At 39.7% G+C, this 16,126-nt stretch overlaps 3 protein-coding genes across 4 annotated transcripts; all 3 read left to right on the top strand.

Annotated features, from left to right (window-relative positions):
- Positions 1-448: 448 nt before the first annotated feature.
- Positions 449-4,534, top strand: LOC103332787 (Protein kinase superfamily protein). 2 transcript variants are annotated; one of them, XM_008235540.2, is made up of 8 exons: positions 526-995; positions 1,441-1,791; positions 1,951-2,314; positions 2,562-2,841; positions 3,058-3,165; positions 3,267-3,545; positions 3,714-3,857; positions 4,006-4,534. In XM_008235540.2, the coding sequence occupies exons 1-8, from the start codon at positions 704-706 to the stop codon at positions 4,192-4,194; spliced, it is 2,007 nt and encodes a 668-aa protein (XP_008233762.2). In that variant the 5' UTR covers positions 526-703; the 3' UTR covers positions 4,195-4,534. The 2 variants fall into 2 exon arrangements, with proteins under 2 accessions (XP_008233761.2, XP_008233762.2); XM_008235539.2 differs by having other exon boundaries at positions 449-995; positions 1,441-2,314.
- A 607-nt stretch (positions 4,535-5,141) lies between these two features.
- LOC103332786 (Haloacid dehalogenase-like hydrolase (HAD) superfamily protein) lies at positions 5,142-7,896 on the top strand. Its single transcript, XM_016794355.2, has 6 exons — positions 5,142-5,559; positions 5,884-6,012; positions 6,095-6,215; positions 6,317-6,398; positions 7,178-7,331; positions 7,434-7,896. The coding sequence occupies exons 1-6, from the start codon at positions 5,269-5,271 to the stop codon at positions 7,563-7,565; spliced, it is 909 nt and encodes a 302-aa protein (XP_016649841.2). The 5' UTR covers positions 5,142-5,268; the 3' UTR covers positions 7,566-7,896.
- Positions 7,897-11,975: 4,079 nt separating this feature from the next.
- LOC103332785 (putative serine/threonine-protein kinase-like protein CCR3) lies at positions 11,976-15,794 on the top strand. Its single transcript, XM_016794801.2, is given in 4 exon segments — positions 11,976-13,377; positions 13,379-13,670; positions 13,673-14,684; positions 15,125-15,794. Coding segments are annotated over 4 exon segments (2,634 nt in total). The 5' UTR covers positions 11,976-12,261; the 3' UTR covers positions 15,339-15,794.
- The last annotated feature ends 332 nt before the right edge of the window (positions 15,795-16,126 follow it).

The raw sequence follows: 16,126 nt of genomic DNA, 5'->3' as shown, positions 1-16,126 counted from the left end.
GTATTAGAGTAATTTAGAGTATCGCTCGTGTAGGAAAGAAAACATCAAAGACATTAAAAAGCGTTGATTAGGAAGCTTCATATCTGAGCATCAAACAATGCAGGTTGTAACTCATTTTGATTTTGACCTCGTTTTCTTCCATAAGAAAAAAAGTAGCAAATAGTAACCACCAACGTAGTCATTATAGAGAAAAAGGAAAAGAAAACGCGTTATAGGTTTTATTTTTTTATTTTTAAGTAAGTGGAAAAAAGTGAAATGAAAATGGTCCCGTAAACGACCAAAAAGACTTACCACCAAAACAAAGAGAAAAATAAGAAAATCAATGGGACCAGTTTCCACGTGTAGAAATCATATATCGACACGTGTACGACTGCTTCGATGATAGAAAATATGGGCCTACCAAAAACCAAAAGAGAACCCCCAAAACCCATGGCCCTCGCTTTTCAAAGTTGGTAAGACATTAGACACCACCTTCCGCTCTCTCTCTCCATCCTTTAGCTTCAGATTTACAGCAGAGATAGACACAGAAAGAGCACATAAGAAGAGAGAGAGAGAGACTCACTCTCCTCTCTTTCTCTCTCTTTTACAAGCATGCAAACCCTGAACCACGTTGTAGCTTCCACTTTTGCCGCTCCCAGCTCTCTTTATTCACATGCACTCACCTCTTTCCCCACTCCAGTAGCTCTGAGTTTTTTCCACGTTCATGGCGGTCTCAGCAGACGTCGATGCAGTGCTGCAATTCTTGAGGAAAAACGGGCTTTCAGATGCCGAGTCGGCACTCAAAGAGGATATGATTGAAAAAGGTGATCTGGGTTGTCTCGATTACGAGAAATTCTTGTTTCCGATGGTGCCTCCGCCTCCTCCGCTTAGAATTCCGGCGAGTTTCCGGCGATCAGAGGTTCCAGGGGGGGGCGAATGCTCGAGATCGAGCTCGCAGGAAGACGATGAGTTTGTGAGCATGGGGTCTTCTACTTCTAATATGTGCTCATCATCAGGTAGTTCAAAGTTATTGACTTGGATCAAAATTCAGCTACTGGTTGATAGCTATAAGCATATTCTTATCATTTCAGTTTGTTGTTTCTTCCAATATGCCAAAAAAGCAAAAAGAAAACTTGCGCATTGCCGCATGGAACTTCTACTGAATTTTTTTGTGTCCTTTGTTTCCTCACATTTTCTTTTCCCTGAATTGTGCTTTAGCAAATTGTCTTTTAGTCACTGATGATATGCACATGAAAAGGCATGCTGGAAAATCAAATATCATAGAGCACCTATAATATCAGTAACTCAAGGCTTATTAAATTTCAGTCTTTGTAAGATTTTCTACTGCTTCCCTAGTTCTTCAGCCAGGAAACAGAAGATTTCCTAGTAATTATCTTGCCATTGTTTCTTTCTGTTAGTTGATAGTTAATTAGAGAAGTCTCTCCCATTTTTCTTTCACAGAATTTACAAATCCGTATGGAATTCGATCGACATCTCCAAGTGGTTCCAAAGCCTCGTCTGATAGATTCTCTCAATTTGGCACTGCCCGTGATTACCATGATTTTGATATGCAAAATGACCTGTTCTGGCACGATGAGAAAGATGATGGAGACTTCATGACTCCTTGCTTTGAAGGGCCAGACTTCTTTGCCTGTCCCAGTGAGGATAAGTACATCATGACTTCGGACACAGACAAGCAAAATGAGAACCTTCCGGGTCTGAATTTTAAATCTGGAGCATTTCAATCAGACATAAGCCTCGATTACTTGGACAAGAATTGTCTTACTAATATTTCTCCCGTGGGTGATAAAAGTGAGCTTTATGTAACAGATCATTATAATTTTGATAAGAAAAATAACCTTGAAGGAGGCTTTGAGGAGGAGCCTGAGGGATGTGCTCCCCCTGCTTCTTCAGTCCACCTTTACAATTGCTGTGTCGGAGCTGAAGGATTTTATGGTGAACATTCTGCAGATTGCTGCTACCGGAGCTCAAAACAAACTGATTTCAATAATTGCCAATTAAAGGTTTTGGGGGACATTCCTCCCACTGACATTGGTTCTGCTCCAAATCATAGAATAAGCAAGAGTTCTGAAAATGACCGGGTTGAAAACTTTAAAGGCTCCTCTGGTTTAGATGGTAAGGTTGTAGAGAAAGATTTCATGCAAAAAGGACTTGATGGCTATGGAGTTGGAGACAGTGAAGTAAATGAAGAACCTTGTGAGCCTGAGGCTGCTGCTGATGGAGATGGTGTTGACACTGATGAGGTTCTGATGTACAATGCTAACGAGGATGAATATGAAGTTTTCGAATTAAGAATCATACACAGAAAGAACAGGTTTGTTGGGAATAGTATGCTTTCTATGGTTTTAGTTCTGTCATAGCTAAATTCTTGGTGTCCGTGCTGTTGAGCTAGTTTTTGCCACTTGTAAGGCATTGACAACTTATTGATTCATCTTGACCAAGAAGAAGCATTTATCTTGGGAGGATATTTTCTTATCTATGTTTTGATAGAGGTTTGAGCTCATGTACGTGTGTATTGATAGGTAATTATCAGTTTTACTCATGTGTTGTGCCGTTTACAGGACTGGATTTGAAGAAAACAAGGATTTCCCCATTGTGCTAAAGACCGTAATTGCAAGCAGATACTATATAACAGAATATATTGGTTCGGCAGCTTTCAGTAAGGTTGTACAGGCTCATGATCTTCACACAGGAGTCGATGTTTGCCTTAAGATCATAAAAAATGATAAAGAGTTTTTCGATCAGAGTTTGGATGAGATTAAACTTCTAAAGTTTGTCAACAAAAATGACCCTGGAGATGAACACCACATTCTGCGATTGTACGACTACTTCTATCATCAGGTATTTCTTTCTGATCCAATGTGAAAAGAACTTCAAATAATTTGCTTCATTTGAGTGGGACACGGTAGATTTCATTCACCGAGGCTAAGTTTATAACCCTATAATTGTTATATATGTAAGAGGAGGAATGATTACTCTGTTGGGTGATTGGAATTCTTACAATGGCATGCATTCTTCAAATTATTTAATATGCCCAAATTTATTCTTGCAAAACAGGAGCATCTCTTCATTGTTTGTGAACTCCTTCGGGCAAACTTGTATGAGTTTCAGAAGTTCAGTCAAGAATCTGGCGGAGAAGCTTACTTCACAATAAGAAGATTGCAGGTGCGTGTTTTATTAACTTGTAATGTTTTCCCTACTGGATTCCATCACTATTAGCAATGGCTTTTCAGCTGCTTTAAAAATTAATCGTGCCCTCTTAACAGGTCATAACCCGTCAATGTTTAGAGGCATTGGATTACTTGCATCACTTGGGAATTATTCATTGTGATCTAAAGCCTGAAAACATTCTTATAAAAAGTTACAGAAGATGTGAAATAAAGATCATTGATCTTGGAAGCAGTTGTTTTCGCACGGACAACTTGTGCCTTTATGTGCAATCTCGTTCCTACAGAGCTCCTGAAGTCATTCTTGGCCTCCCTTATGACGAGAAGATTGACATGTGGTCTTTGGGCTGTATCTTGGCTGAGCTATGCTCTGGGGAAGTATGTCTCTGTTTGCCTCAACTTTATTCATTATGTTCGGCTCTGTTTTATTAATAGCCAATCAAATGATGCTTTCTTAGGTTCCCATCAACTTGAAGGAATAATTCCTCTGGTAAAAATTTTCGTACATAAATACAGTTATGTTCATAATATCTATGTCTTCATCAGGTGCTCTTTCCAAATGATGCGATTGTAATGATCCTTGCACGTATGATTGGAATGCTTGGTCCTATTGATCTGGATATGTTAGTGAGAGGTCAGGAGACAGATAAGTACTTCACAAACGAGTTAGATCTTTACCACATAAATGAGGTGCATACTCCAAATCTCTCTCTAAATGAGTAGTTATAGACTTTTACAGTTGTTTCCGGTAATTCACTTAATAGTAAATCATCTTTACTTTTCTTTTTGTACTTAACGAATATAGCATATGGACTAACGCTTGCCATCCCATATCCAGGAGACAAGCCAACTGGAATATATAATCCCTGAGGAGTCCTCCTTGGAGAATCACCTGCAAGTAACCGATGTCGGGTTTATTGACTTTGTTAAAAGCTTGGTTGAGGTCAATCCCGAGAGACGCCCAACGGCGAGGGAGGCAATGGAGCATCCATGGCTTTCCTACACGTACGAATCGAGTCCTTTCTAAACCTGTGGGGGGTCATGGTTTCCCCTCGTGGCTTTATTTGCTGTACATTCAGTTTTGAAGGGCACATTTGTGAGCAGAGTTGAGTTGCATCCTGTGAGGCACAGGACTGACTGGGATGCGCTTCCAATATGCAATATCAGTTTTGTTTTTGTGTACATGTCCTGTTTGGCATTGTCCTGTCGTATATTCTCATGCTGATTAACATATTCATACTTTGTTCTTTGTACAAAATGCTCCCATAAGCAATCTCTGAGTGACTGGGTCATAGAAAATGTAATAAAATCTTTTTGGCGTGGATTCGGTTCTTTTAGATGCCAATTCTACGTTGGTCGTTTCCTCATTCGGTATGTTATCCAATTCAATCCAATTCAATCCTATACACCAAATGATCGTTTTCTCATTTGATATGTTATCCAATTCAAACTGAAGAATTTGTTTTCTAATAAAATTTAAATCTTTCCATGATTGATAAGTGAAATTGTTTGAAGCTGTCAGTGCCAGGTTTCATGAGATGAGAAAATGACCTTCAAATTTTCCATTCGTAGAAATGAAAGATAAAAGATAAAAAACCTTGACCAAAAAAGACAAAAAATAATAATAAATGTTCCTCATCCACTTTTGCTCATCATCACCAATCACTGAATGCAGACCCAAAAACACTGAATTATTTCAGCGGTGATGATTTTATCAAAACGGAAAGTTGGTCTTAAAGAAGAAAGGATTGTCTCTTCTGATTGGCGCGACTAGGATTTACTTTCCCACTTTTCTCCACGTTCCACGCCCTCATTTCGCGCGTGTAAATTTTGTCAAAACCTCCACTCGGAAACCCCTCAAAACTCTCTCTCACTCGCCTCCGCAGCGCGTCGGCGTCCGCAACCCGACCCTCGCTCTAGGCTTCGTCCAAAGCAGCATCGCCGAGAAAACAAGGAACACGATAGAGACAAAGAGGTGGTGTGTTTGGTTTTGATTGGCTGATGAGAGTTTAGAGTAAGTAAGAGAGAGAAAAGAGTCGCAGTTAACGAACGAACAAAAAGCCCAATCAATCAGCCTCCTCTGTTCTGACAACCAAAAACAATGGCCGAGTTGACTCAGGGCGAGGTGGTCTACTCGCCCAAGACTCTCCAAGTATGGCGGGCCTTGGTGAACTGGTTCGGCTTCTTCTTCCAGATCTTCCTCCAAATCCTCAGAGCCCTCGGTCACCACCCTCTCCTCTCTTCTTCGTCTTCGGCTTCGTCTTCTTCCGCCTCCTTCAAATCCCTGCCGGTCGTCGAGTTGCAGGAGCTCGAGCACGACTCTCCCGCCTCCGCGGTTGAAATCGCCGACACCCCAGATGCCGACTCCGACGACCGCTTCCACAAGCTCACGGTACGCTTTCGAATTTCAGCAACTTTCAATTTTTGTAAATAAAAATCTTGAATTACTGGAATTCTTGTTCTAATTTCTGGTTTTATTCATGTTCTGTATTAATCAATTAAAAAAAGTTTTGATTTTGCTATCAGTGGAATGTTAAATATAGAAGCTAATTTACGAATTTGATGAATAATTAAAGCTAATGGGACGAAGAATTAGTTTACTAAAAATGGCTGGATGATATGGAAATTCAGTAGAGAGAGAGAGAGGGAGGTGTGGTGGGTGCGCAGTGCACTCTTTCTTTTTTGTGTGTTTGGCACTAAAGAGCTACTACTACAGGTAGTTCTTGACCTGGATGAAACTCTAGTGTGTGCATACGAGTCGTCTAGCTTGCCCGCTGTCGTTCGAGATCAAGCTACAGAAGGTGGGTTGAAGTGGTTTGAGCTTGAATGCGTATCTTCAGACAAGGTGCTTTTCTTCTTTAATTGATTATCTTGTCTACATTCAAAAGATGCAAAGTTTGTTTACACGAGTGTGTTGGAGTTTGAAGGAATGTGATGGGAAACCAAAGGTCAATTATGTTACTGTCTTTGAGCGTCCCGGGTTGCAAGACTTCTTAAGACAAGTCAGTCAGTTTGCAGAGCTGGTGTTGTTTACTGCTGGTCTTGAAGGTTTGCTTATAACCTTCCATTTCCTTTTTTATTTTTCTCTTAATTTGGCCCTTCCTTTTCCTCTAACTATTTGGAATGTCTATGTTTCTGAATTGTATCAGGTTATGCTAGACCACTTGTTGACAGAATAGATGTTGATAATTTATTCAGTTGTCGACTTTATCGGCCTTCAACAACCAGCACGTAAGTGATGCTCCCTGTATTTTTCATCTTCTGTAAACAGTTTTGGGTCTCTTTTCCAAAATTAGTAGCTATTTGCAAGGAAAACCTCATCTGAGATTTTATCCGACCTATCTACATGAGTTTCTTCTGTTGCTTTTGCAAAAAATATGTATGTCTCACGTTGATGCCCGTGTAATTGTCCTCTTGAAATTGCTGCTTCAGTATTTTACTTGGAGATCGTCGTATGTCATAAGCACTTTCAGACACAGAAATCTTATGGTCCTTCATAACATGTCACCATCACTTACGTGTTTGATCACCCTATAAAGTTAGCCTATTACCAGCAGCACTCTAGTCTCTAGTTGTCTTCTAATTGAGTGTGATAAAATATTTATGCTCTTACAAGAAACCACATCATAAATGCCATATTGAGTTATAAGGTGTATTCATGTTGGAGTAGCACGTACGCAGCTAGTAATTTTCGAACTTTTTCTTGATGGCTCATGAAATTATTAGAGTTATTTCAAGCTCTGTATAGAATGTAAACTTAACAGAAGATTTTCGACATATATCTATACAGTTTATCACTTTCTGTGTTCCTATGTTTTATTGCTTCAAGTCGTTATCCCAATTTGTCGATGTATACTTTTAGGCAGCCTTGTGGCTCCGTGAGTATTGTTACTGACGTTTTGTTTAAATAGCTCAAGTACTGGTATTAAGAGGATTTAAACCCTTGGTTGTTCCCAGCTCAAGACTAAGTTGTTTAGTTTGGTAAAACCTCTAATGTTGGATGAATACAGGGAATACCGGGAGCATGTGAAGGATCTCTCTGGCCTAGAAAAGGATATGCGCCGAATTGTTATCGTTGACAACAACCCTTTCAGTTTCTTGTTGCAACCTTTGAATGGAATTCCATGCATTCCATTTTCTGCTGGGCAAACACACGACACACAGGTATAAAAATCAAACTTATTGAAATTTCCGGCTCTTTACCAGCTATTACGTAACTTCTTGGTTTCACATCCTTTTCCTTTCCTCTTAACCTTTGTTGTTCAGCTTTTGGATGTTCTTCTTCCACTCCTCAAGCACCTCTCACTACAGAAAGATGTAAGGCCTGTGCTTTATGAAAGGTTTCACATGCTCGAATGGTTTCAAAAGCAGGGGATTCCTTCAACAAGTTGGAAATAGTAGGATTTTCAATAATTATATGCAATGGAATTCCCGTTCTTCTTTCATGCAAATCCTCAACCGTTGCTTAGTTCAAGCCTCAAAGGGAGTGTCTGTACAGCTTCAGTGTGTGCACTGCAATTTGTTGATACAAGGCTGTGTTTTGACCAGAGGTCCAAGTGCTTCATCTCACTATCATACGAAAACCATTTATGTATCTAGATTTGTTTACTATGATTTTTGTGTAACTTTGTCTATATTGCTTGCTGTTCTCTTCAATCCCTTATGTAATTTGTTAGGATTTTGTGAAATTGTTGCCAATAATTATTAGCAGTTTATACGTTTCTCATCATGCTTGTGTTTTATCTGCTGCTGATATGAACTCAAAAGAGCCAGAACTCAACGGAATGCCATCAGTTTGCATGTGTAAGCGTACGTGCTCGAATTGGAATTACACCAGAGATGTTCTAAGGCCATCTCAAATGTAATCCTATATAGAGTGAAACTTAAACCACCAAAAAAAACAGAGTATAACTTGGCTTAGACCGAGTCTACTCCTTCATAAATAGATACATAGGAAGAAAAAATCAATTCTGTCTGGTCCTGAGTTGAGTGTGACCAGAAGTAACCTAACAATTCTAATCCTAGCCCCTTGAGCCACCAGAAAGTACATTGACGGACCAAACTTCAGCCCAACTGCTAGTCTCTGTGTCACTTTTTGGTCAGAGGAAAAACCCAAAAAGAGTCTTTAGGGCCACCAAACTGGACTGAACTATGACCATGTGAATTGACATTTTTAGGCTGAGCCTGTTGGATGGTTAACGCTAGGCCTCAGCTGCCTGCAACCGCTGGTAAATTTTGATTCACCACCGCCAAGCCTTTTTTCAATACAAGCGATAGTTTACAAGGTGGAGGGGTTTCTCACACACACATACTATCAAAGTATCATAAGCCATCACCGAGCCTTGCCCAAAATTAAAATAAACTCTACATATCTTCACCTTGCCCTACCTTGATCTTTGTGCCTCTCAAATTATCTGGCACAGCAACAAGGACACCCTTCTTTCTTCATAACTTCTTTAAGGTTGTTTAGTTGTTAATCGTGTCGTGTTAATTGAGGAGCAGCCAGCAATCCGACATTATGTTAGGCACTCATGGTTCCTTTAACAGCTTGGCTCTTATATATTCAGTGACAAAAGGCAAAGGCACGAGGGTCTGCCTTATTTTTCACTTTTTTTTATTATCTATATTTGTATTTTGTGTTCATTCATTCTTGCCTTCTTGGTAATTTGGCTGTCGCCTTTCATTTAATTTAATTTTTTTTTTAAAATGGATCGCTTTCTCAAAACTTGCCAAACCCAGACAAGCTGAATCTTGATAACATGCCTATGTTGCCTTGAGTTTCATCGCCAACTTTTCTCAACCTCACAAAAAGCCCGGCATTTCTAGGTTTCAGCTTCGCCTTTGTTAAAAATAATAATAAATAAAACTGAAAATCTGGAAAAGGCCACCTTCTGCATCATTATCTTTATATGCTGCACTGCATATATTATTATATCTGTAGCCAGTCAACATTCGACACATATATATATATATATATATATTGATGCCACAAGATTGGAGAGTCTGTGTGGATAATTTTAATGTATTTAAAAAAGAATTAAAAAAAACATAATGAAGTTGGATATATTTATTAGATTAGCACTGTCCTAATCTTGCGCAACAGCTATGAGTTACTAATAAAAAACTTGGGCCCAGATGTTCTTGTTGTTCAATTATTTTTGCAGTTGGTTGCCTTTTTATTATATCTTAACTCTGCTGACAACTATGCACTACAACTTTCCTTCCAGTTCACACTATTTTTAAATTTATTTATTATTGTTTTATCATAAATGAGGTTATTTTTCCCATTTGAGTGCTTTAATTATATTCAAGCCTCCTTTGGGCAGTTTAGGAGATTGCTTAAATTTATCTAATGATCAACAAATATTGGGTCAAAACTCTTTTTCTAGTCAAAGCTCAAAAGTACCTTTTTACTATCTTATTTCATTAGTTTAGATAAATACAATCCCCATCTTTTGTCTAAAAGCAAAAGCTATGTACAAGAATGTGAAAGTATTGTGAAATAAACTACAATTTATAAGTGAGGTAGGTCTTTTATGATAAAATTTCATCTTGCTGGATTATACATGTAATTAAGTTGAAGATAATATCGATGTTGATAGTAACGAGTTATTGATCAATCTTTCTAAAAATGTTTATCATATTTTGACAAAAATGTAGAAAAGCCTAATGAACTGAAAACTAGATGAAGAAACCTGCATCTCCTCTTCCACTTCACTTCAACCATCACACCTCTCTCACCTCCTCCTCGTCTCTTCCCATCACAATACATAAGTTCTTTCCTCTCTCCCTCCCATGAGATCTGAAACCTAAAATCCTCTTCTCTCCCTATGATTTTCTTAGTCGTCTACTGGCTTGCTGCATCTGCTTCTCCCCTACAACCCGTCTTCATATATGAGCTTTTGTTATGGAGGCGTGGATGTACTAGACTTTTTGTAATCTCTATTTGGTAATGACATGTTCATTCTTTTGAGAAAAAATAAATAAAATCTGCAGTATGCACATAGCAACCAAATCTTCAGTATATATGCATTACTAATTAGTGTATTCAGACCCAAAAAGAAGAAAGAAAGAAATAAAAAGAGTCCTTATTTTGTTTCATTATGAGAATGACTCTGTCTTTTTCACACGTCAAACGTTGAAATGCGATTAGACAACAGAATAGCAGGTTCTTCCTCATCTTGAAATGCAATGCAACTAATTAATTATCATTAGGCCATGTGCTTAGATTACTCAATATTCACGTACACACTACACAATTTAATTAACTAAACACGTCTGCTTTACCTTTTCTGAGATGATCATTTGAATATACTTATATCTATTTTTGCCAACATTCTTTTTGTTTGGTCGATCAGCTCAAGTTTTCTCCATTTAATAGTTTTATTTCCCTTCTCATTTGGGGGCTTATATATACATCTGTGTATATTAATTAGGTTACAACAACAATTACATCCATTTTTTGAATTGGTCATAGGTATACAATTCCTCCCATTTTTGAGTTCATATTTGCAAGTTGTGTTGCAGTTTTTAATTGGAGATTGTGTGTTAATTGCACCTGCTGACCTAAGGCAGGTCATTAGGTGAGCGGGATTGATTTTAATAATAGTCGTATCAAACTTATGTTCAAAAAATTAAAATTTTAATAATGTGAGTGGTGAGTATATCTCTAGCGAACAAATCAAGATTCAGTTACATATTCATATTAAACTTGACAAATTCAGCTAAAAACCTTAATATATATACACGCGCGTATGCAAAAATGGGAAGAAAAAGAGAGACTTTGTTTGTGAATTGTGATGGTGAAAGATTGGGTGAATTGGTAAACTTGAAAAATAACGACAGGGATGTATTTATCTGGGATCTTCGAGTGACCTGCCCACCTTTATTTGGGGTCTCTGTCAAACGTGTTTGACCACGAAACAACCCTTCTCTTTCATTTATCTTTCTTTTTGTTTTCGTTTCCTCCCTCCCTCCCTCCTCTAAAACATTTTATTTTATTTTACACTTACTCAATCACTGATTATGTTTCTAATTTAAATATATGAATTGCTTAATCCTTAATTATGTTTCTAATTGTCTCAAATTCTTTTTGGCTTTTGCTTTTGCATTTGTTTGGTCAAATATCTCACCCTACCTACTCCCTCATAAATATTTTCATTTCCTGAAATCCCTTTTTTTTTGCATGATGCATGCACATTACACGTGCTTCACCCCTCGGGGAGCCTAATTCAGATTTATTTTCCCACACGTGTTATGACTGTTCCCAGCGGCTTTCTAAAACTTGGTTCCACACAACTAGTTCCATAAAGAAAAATACGTGAAGAAATAAATAAATTCAAAGAATGACAGCAAATACAATGAAAAATAAAAATAAAAATAAATTAAATAAAACATAGTTTTAAGATGGTTCAGTGGAAGTTTAAAAGATGGTTCCGCGGATGTCACTCAAAGGCCGTTTACACCATACATGACACAAATGCAGTTTTATTTTTCACTATAGGAAACTGTAAAGCTTTTTAGCGTTCGGAGGAGTATCTTTTGTGATAATTGAAATACAAATTCTCAACCGTTGCATACGAAAATAACCACATAAATTTTACTCTTTGCACCCCCCTTTTTTTTTCCTCCATTGTCCTTTTCAATCATATTTGCAATACATTCTAGGAAGGAGTTCAAGCATTACTCAAGACTCAAGAGGTTCGTTCGAGGAGCGACCCTAGAGGTTTCGGAGACGACTACAATTTTAGTATTCTTTAAATTGGCTTTTGAAAATTATTAAATTAAAAAAATGGCTAAAGGGGGGAAAAAAATAAATTGAATAAGGAAAATGGCTAGTTTCGAAAATGTCCCAAACGAAAAAAGGAAAAAGAAGAATGAAATAAACGGATTAATATAAATGCTGTGAAACAAACTGAAACCCGAGTCTTTTATCAGTTTCTGATTCTGAGCTCCCAAATCTAACTTTGGATTTCTCTGTGTCTCTCTCTCTTCCTCTGTGTCTGTGTGCATGTAGACGCCTGAGAGCTCCACCAATGAAGCAGACCAGAGAGTCCAAACCCACCACCCATGCCGTCAATCTCCGCTCTTTTAGATGACGAAACTACCCTTCTCTTTCCTCACCACCTTCACCACCTTCATCACCACCCTCCTCTTCATCCTCCCCTCAAATCATGCCTTAGGCTCCGGCTCCACCCTCGCCATCGTCTCCGCATCCGGCACCGTATGCGGCCTCGTTTCAGGCCAACCGCGGCAGCGCATACTCTGCTACCGCCGTGGAGAAAACGTCACCGTCGAACCCAACATCTCGTTCTCAGCCATCTCCGGCGGCCGGGCATTCCTCTGCGGCATCCGCTCCGGCGGCTACAGCCTCCTCTGCTGGGACAACCTCTCGTCCCAAAACTCGACCTTTCATTCCAAACGCCTATACGTCAACGAAACCTTTTTGTTAGAAAATCTGTCAGTCGGCGACAGCCATATCTGCGCTAGAGTGGTCGGTACAGGCGCTGTGAAATGCTGGAGAGCCGACGACTTCTCCGAATTTCCATCTGGGTCGGAGCAATTCGAGTCAATTTCATCTGGGTCGGGCTTCTCTTGCGGAATTTTGAAGTCTAGCTTTCGGGTTCTGTGTTGGGGGTCTGGTACTACTTCAATGGCGAATGAGATTGAAAACGGGTTCAGGAACATGTCAATGTTGAGCATTGTAGCCGGTGGTTCGCACGTGTGTGGGCTCAACATTACTGGGCTTCTGGTCTGCAAAGGGAGCAATGATCATGGCCAGTTAAACGCCCCTATTGGCTCGCCATTTGAGTACTCTGCTTTGGCTCTTGGAGGTTACCACAGTTGCGCAATCAGGACATTAAACCAGTCTCTGATTTGTTGGGGCGGCGGAGGCGAATATTCAGTCAACGAAACCAATGGGGTGTCTTTTGAAACCATTGTTTCTGGGTTGAATTTCACTTGTGGATTGACTACGATGAATTTTTCAATTATTTGTTGGGGTCCTGGTTGGCCTGGTCTCTCTGGTTTGAGGTCAGGGGATGAGCTCGATTTGCCTCAGCTTCTTCCAGGCCCTTGTGTTCCATCTTCTTGCAACTGTGGTATTTATCCTCAATCTCAAAAACTCTGTGATGGCTCAGGTAACATTTGCAAGCCCTGTGTGCCTCCAATTTCATTGCCACCGCCACCACCCACCACCGACATTGCCATTGCCGCCATCTCCATCAGTTTCGCCCCCATCACCTCCATCTAAGGCTCTGACGACGGGTTTATTGGCGTTTGCGATTGTGGGTTCTGTAGGAATCTTTGCAGGTATTTGCACAATTGTTTATTGTTTATGGACAGGCGTTTGTTTTGGGGACAAGAAAATTCACAATTCAGTGCAGCCCACAATCACCAGAGCTGCTAGCTCTAACAATGGCAATGGCACAACATCAAACAATAGCCCCCCTTCGAGATCGTCCACCATTAGGCGCCAAGGGTCGAGAATTATGAGGCGCCAGAGAGTGGAACCTCGTCGGCGAAACACCCCGACAGGGCGGAGGAGTTCTCGCTGGCGGAGCTTGCAACAGCCACCAATGACTTCTCATCGGAGAACAAGATTGGCGCTGGAAGCTTTGGTGTTGTGTACAGAGGCAAACTGAGTGATGGGCGTGAGGTGGCCATCAAAAGAGGCGAAACAGCGTCGAAGATGAAGAAGTTTCAAGAGAAAGAGAGTGCCTTCGACTCAGAATTGGCCTTCTTGTCAAGGGTTCATCACAAACACTTGGTGAGGCTTGTTGGGTACTGTGAAGAGAGGGATGAGAGGCTCTTGGTTTATGAGTACATGAAAAACGGTGCGCTGTATGATCATTTGCATGACAAGAACAATGTCGAAAAGAGTAGTAGTTTATTGAATTCGTGGAAAATGAGGATCAAGGTGGCCTTAGATGCTGCTCGAGGCATCGAATATCTGCACAATTATGCAGTCCCTTCTATAATTCACAGGGACATAAAGTCATCAAACATTCTGCTGGACAACAATTGGACAGCCAGAGTCTCCGATTTCGGGTTGTCGTTGATGGGTCCTGAAGCAGATGCTGATTACAGGCCAAAGAAGGCAGCTGGAACAGTTGGCTACATTGATCCAGAGTACTACGGCCTCAACTTGTTGACAGCAAAGAGTGATGTGTATGGGCTTGGAGTGGTGCTGTTGGAGCTTTTGACAGGGAAGAGGGCAATATTCAAGGACGGCGAGAACGGAGGGACCCCGATAAGTGTGGTGGACTTTGCGGTGCCGGCGATTATGGCCGGAGAGCTGGCGAGGGTGTTGGACAGAAGGGTTGGGCCTCCGGAAGTGAATGAAGCAGAGGCGGTTGAGCTGGTGGCATATACTGCAATGCATTGTGTGAATTTGGAAGGGAAAGATAGGCCAACCATGGCTGATATTGTGGCCAATTTGGAAAGGGCATTTAGTCTCTGCGATGAAAGCCATGGCAGCATCTCCAGTGGTGCAATCTCAATCATCTCTGCAGAATTGTAAGTGATGCTCTGCCCATAAAAGCAAACAAGAAAAAAAGAGAAGAATTATTTGTTCAAATTTTTTGTCAATTTCTTTGTCTTTCTTTAGGATCATGTGGATGGGTTTTTACCGTTTTACCTTTTTGGATATAGAGACTAAAGATTTTAGGAGACAAGTTCCATCTAACATTTGAGCTGTAGTGTAGAATTTTGTGAACACTAACAGCCAGAAAAATTACAGTCTTGATTTGCAGCTTCATTCTTTCTTTTTTCCTTTTTCTATTTCCTGGTTTGTTTTTATTATTTAGAACTGTATATGGCATTGCCATTGCCAATTGCCAATGCATGTGTGTGTGTTGCGCATGAATTTGCGTAAATCTAAAAGGGTAGAGGACAAAGAATGTGAACACAAGTTTCGCTTTCTATAAAAACCATAATAAATGTGCTTTTTTCTAAAGTGATAGCCAAAAGATTACAAAGGCCTGCGCTTTGTACTTGATTGAGAGCAGGCAGCAGAGCAGAAGAAGGCCGCAATGGCACACCACACACACCCAACCAACAACCAATTTGAGAGAATTAGAATTTTTCAAAAGTCCTAAAATATCCCTACAAAGTATGGTCCAGCACAGAAAGAAGAATAAAGCAAAAAGTACTTCCAGTCCTATACTTTGAATGAATGAGGAAGAGAGAGAGAGCTTTGAGTCTCCACGTTCAGCAGTTTTGACTTTCAAACTTCAAAGAAAGCTGCCAAATCGGATAAGCCCATGTGGCCCCACAGTTTCTAGACACGTGTAGCCTCAATATCCTATTAGACTAGTACATTAAATCTAGCGGTGCCTAAAACTTAAATTTACTTAATATATGCAATGCGCACCATTCAGTTATTTTTGTAATAAATAAGTATATTATAAATACAGCTAGAGAGAGAAATGGAGAGGGAGGGGGGTTTGTCTATGAATTTGAAGTATGAACACTGTATAATATATGGACCGGGGGTGGCCGATGACCCACCCACCTCCTCCCTTGACTATGTATTTATTGAGAGGTGTTTGATGGAGATTGTCCGCAAAATTTAATTGTGGCTTCAAAGAGTTAAATATTATGAAAAATGCAACGTATATCTTTGTCAATGGCGCCTTAATGAATGTAGTTTAGAGCTATTATTAGTAGGGCGGTTTTGATCGTAGATCACTTTGAAACTTATATTTCATTAATAGTCACAGACGGAAGGATAACAAAATTCCTTTGTATTACTTCTACACTATCAAGATCACAAAGTTGGTGCAAATTCTTAACAATGTATGTATTATGGAGGAAGAAAAGAGAAGGAAGTTGTTGAATTATACAACCTAAAAGGAGAAGAATGTAAGGACTAACTTTGAAATTTTAAAGATCACAAACTCAATCGTATCACAAATTTGAAAGATTAGGTAACTGTTGGAATAATCAAAGTAAATTTA

The sequence above is a fragment of the Prunus mume genome, linkage group LG5 (assembly GCF_029339155.1).
Source record: "Prunus mume cultivar Tortuosa linkage group LG5, ASM2933915v1, whole genome shotgun sequence".
NCBI lineage: Eukaryota > Viridiplantae > Streptophyta > Magnoliopsida > Rosales > Rosaceae > Prunus > Prunus mume.
This window is presented reverse-complemented; position numbering and strand designations above follow the sequence as displayed.

Bases quoted from the DNA above. Each gene is read 5' to 3' on its own strand.
- LOC103332787 (XM_008235539.2), top strand. From the start codon at position 704: ATGGCGGTCTCAGCAGACGTCGATGCAGTGCTGCAATTCTTGAGGAAA. The intron at 2,842-3,057 runs GTATTTCTTTCT...CTTGCAAAACAG, and splicing joins ACGACTACTTCTATCATCAG to GAGCATCTCTTCATTGTTTG. The intron at 3,166-3,266 runs GTGCGTGTTTTA...CCCTCTTAACAG, and splicing joins TCACAATAAGAAGATTGCAG to GTCATAACCCGTCAATGTTT.
- LOC103332786 (XM_016794355.2), top strand. From the start codon at position 5,269: ATGGCCGAGTTGACTCAGGGCGAGGTGGTCTACTCGCCCAAGACTCTC. The intron at 5,560-5,883 runs GTACGCTTTCGA...CTACTACTACAG, and splicing joins ACCGCTTCCACAAGCTCACG to GTAGTTCTTGACCTGGATGA. The intron at 6,216-6,316 runs GTTTGCTTATAA...GAATTGTATCAG, and splicing joins GTTTACTGCTGGTCTTGAAG to GTTATGCTAGACCACTTGTT.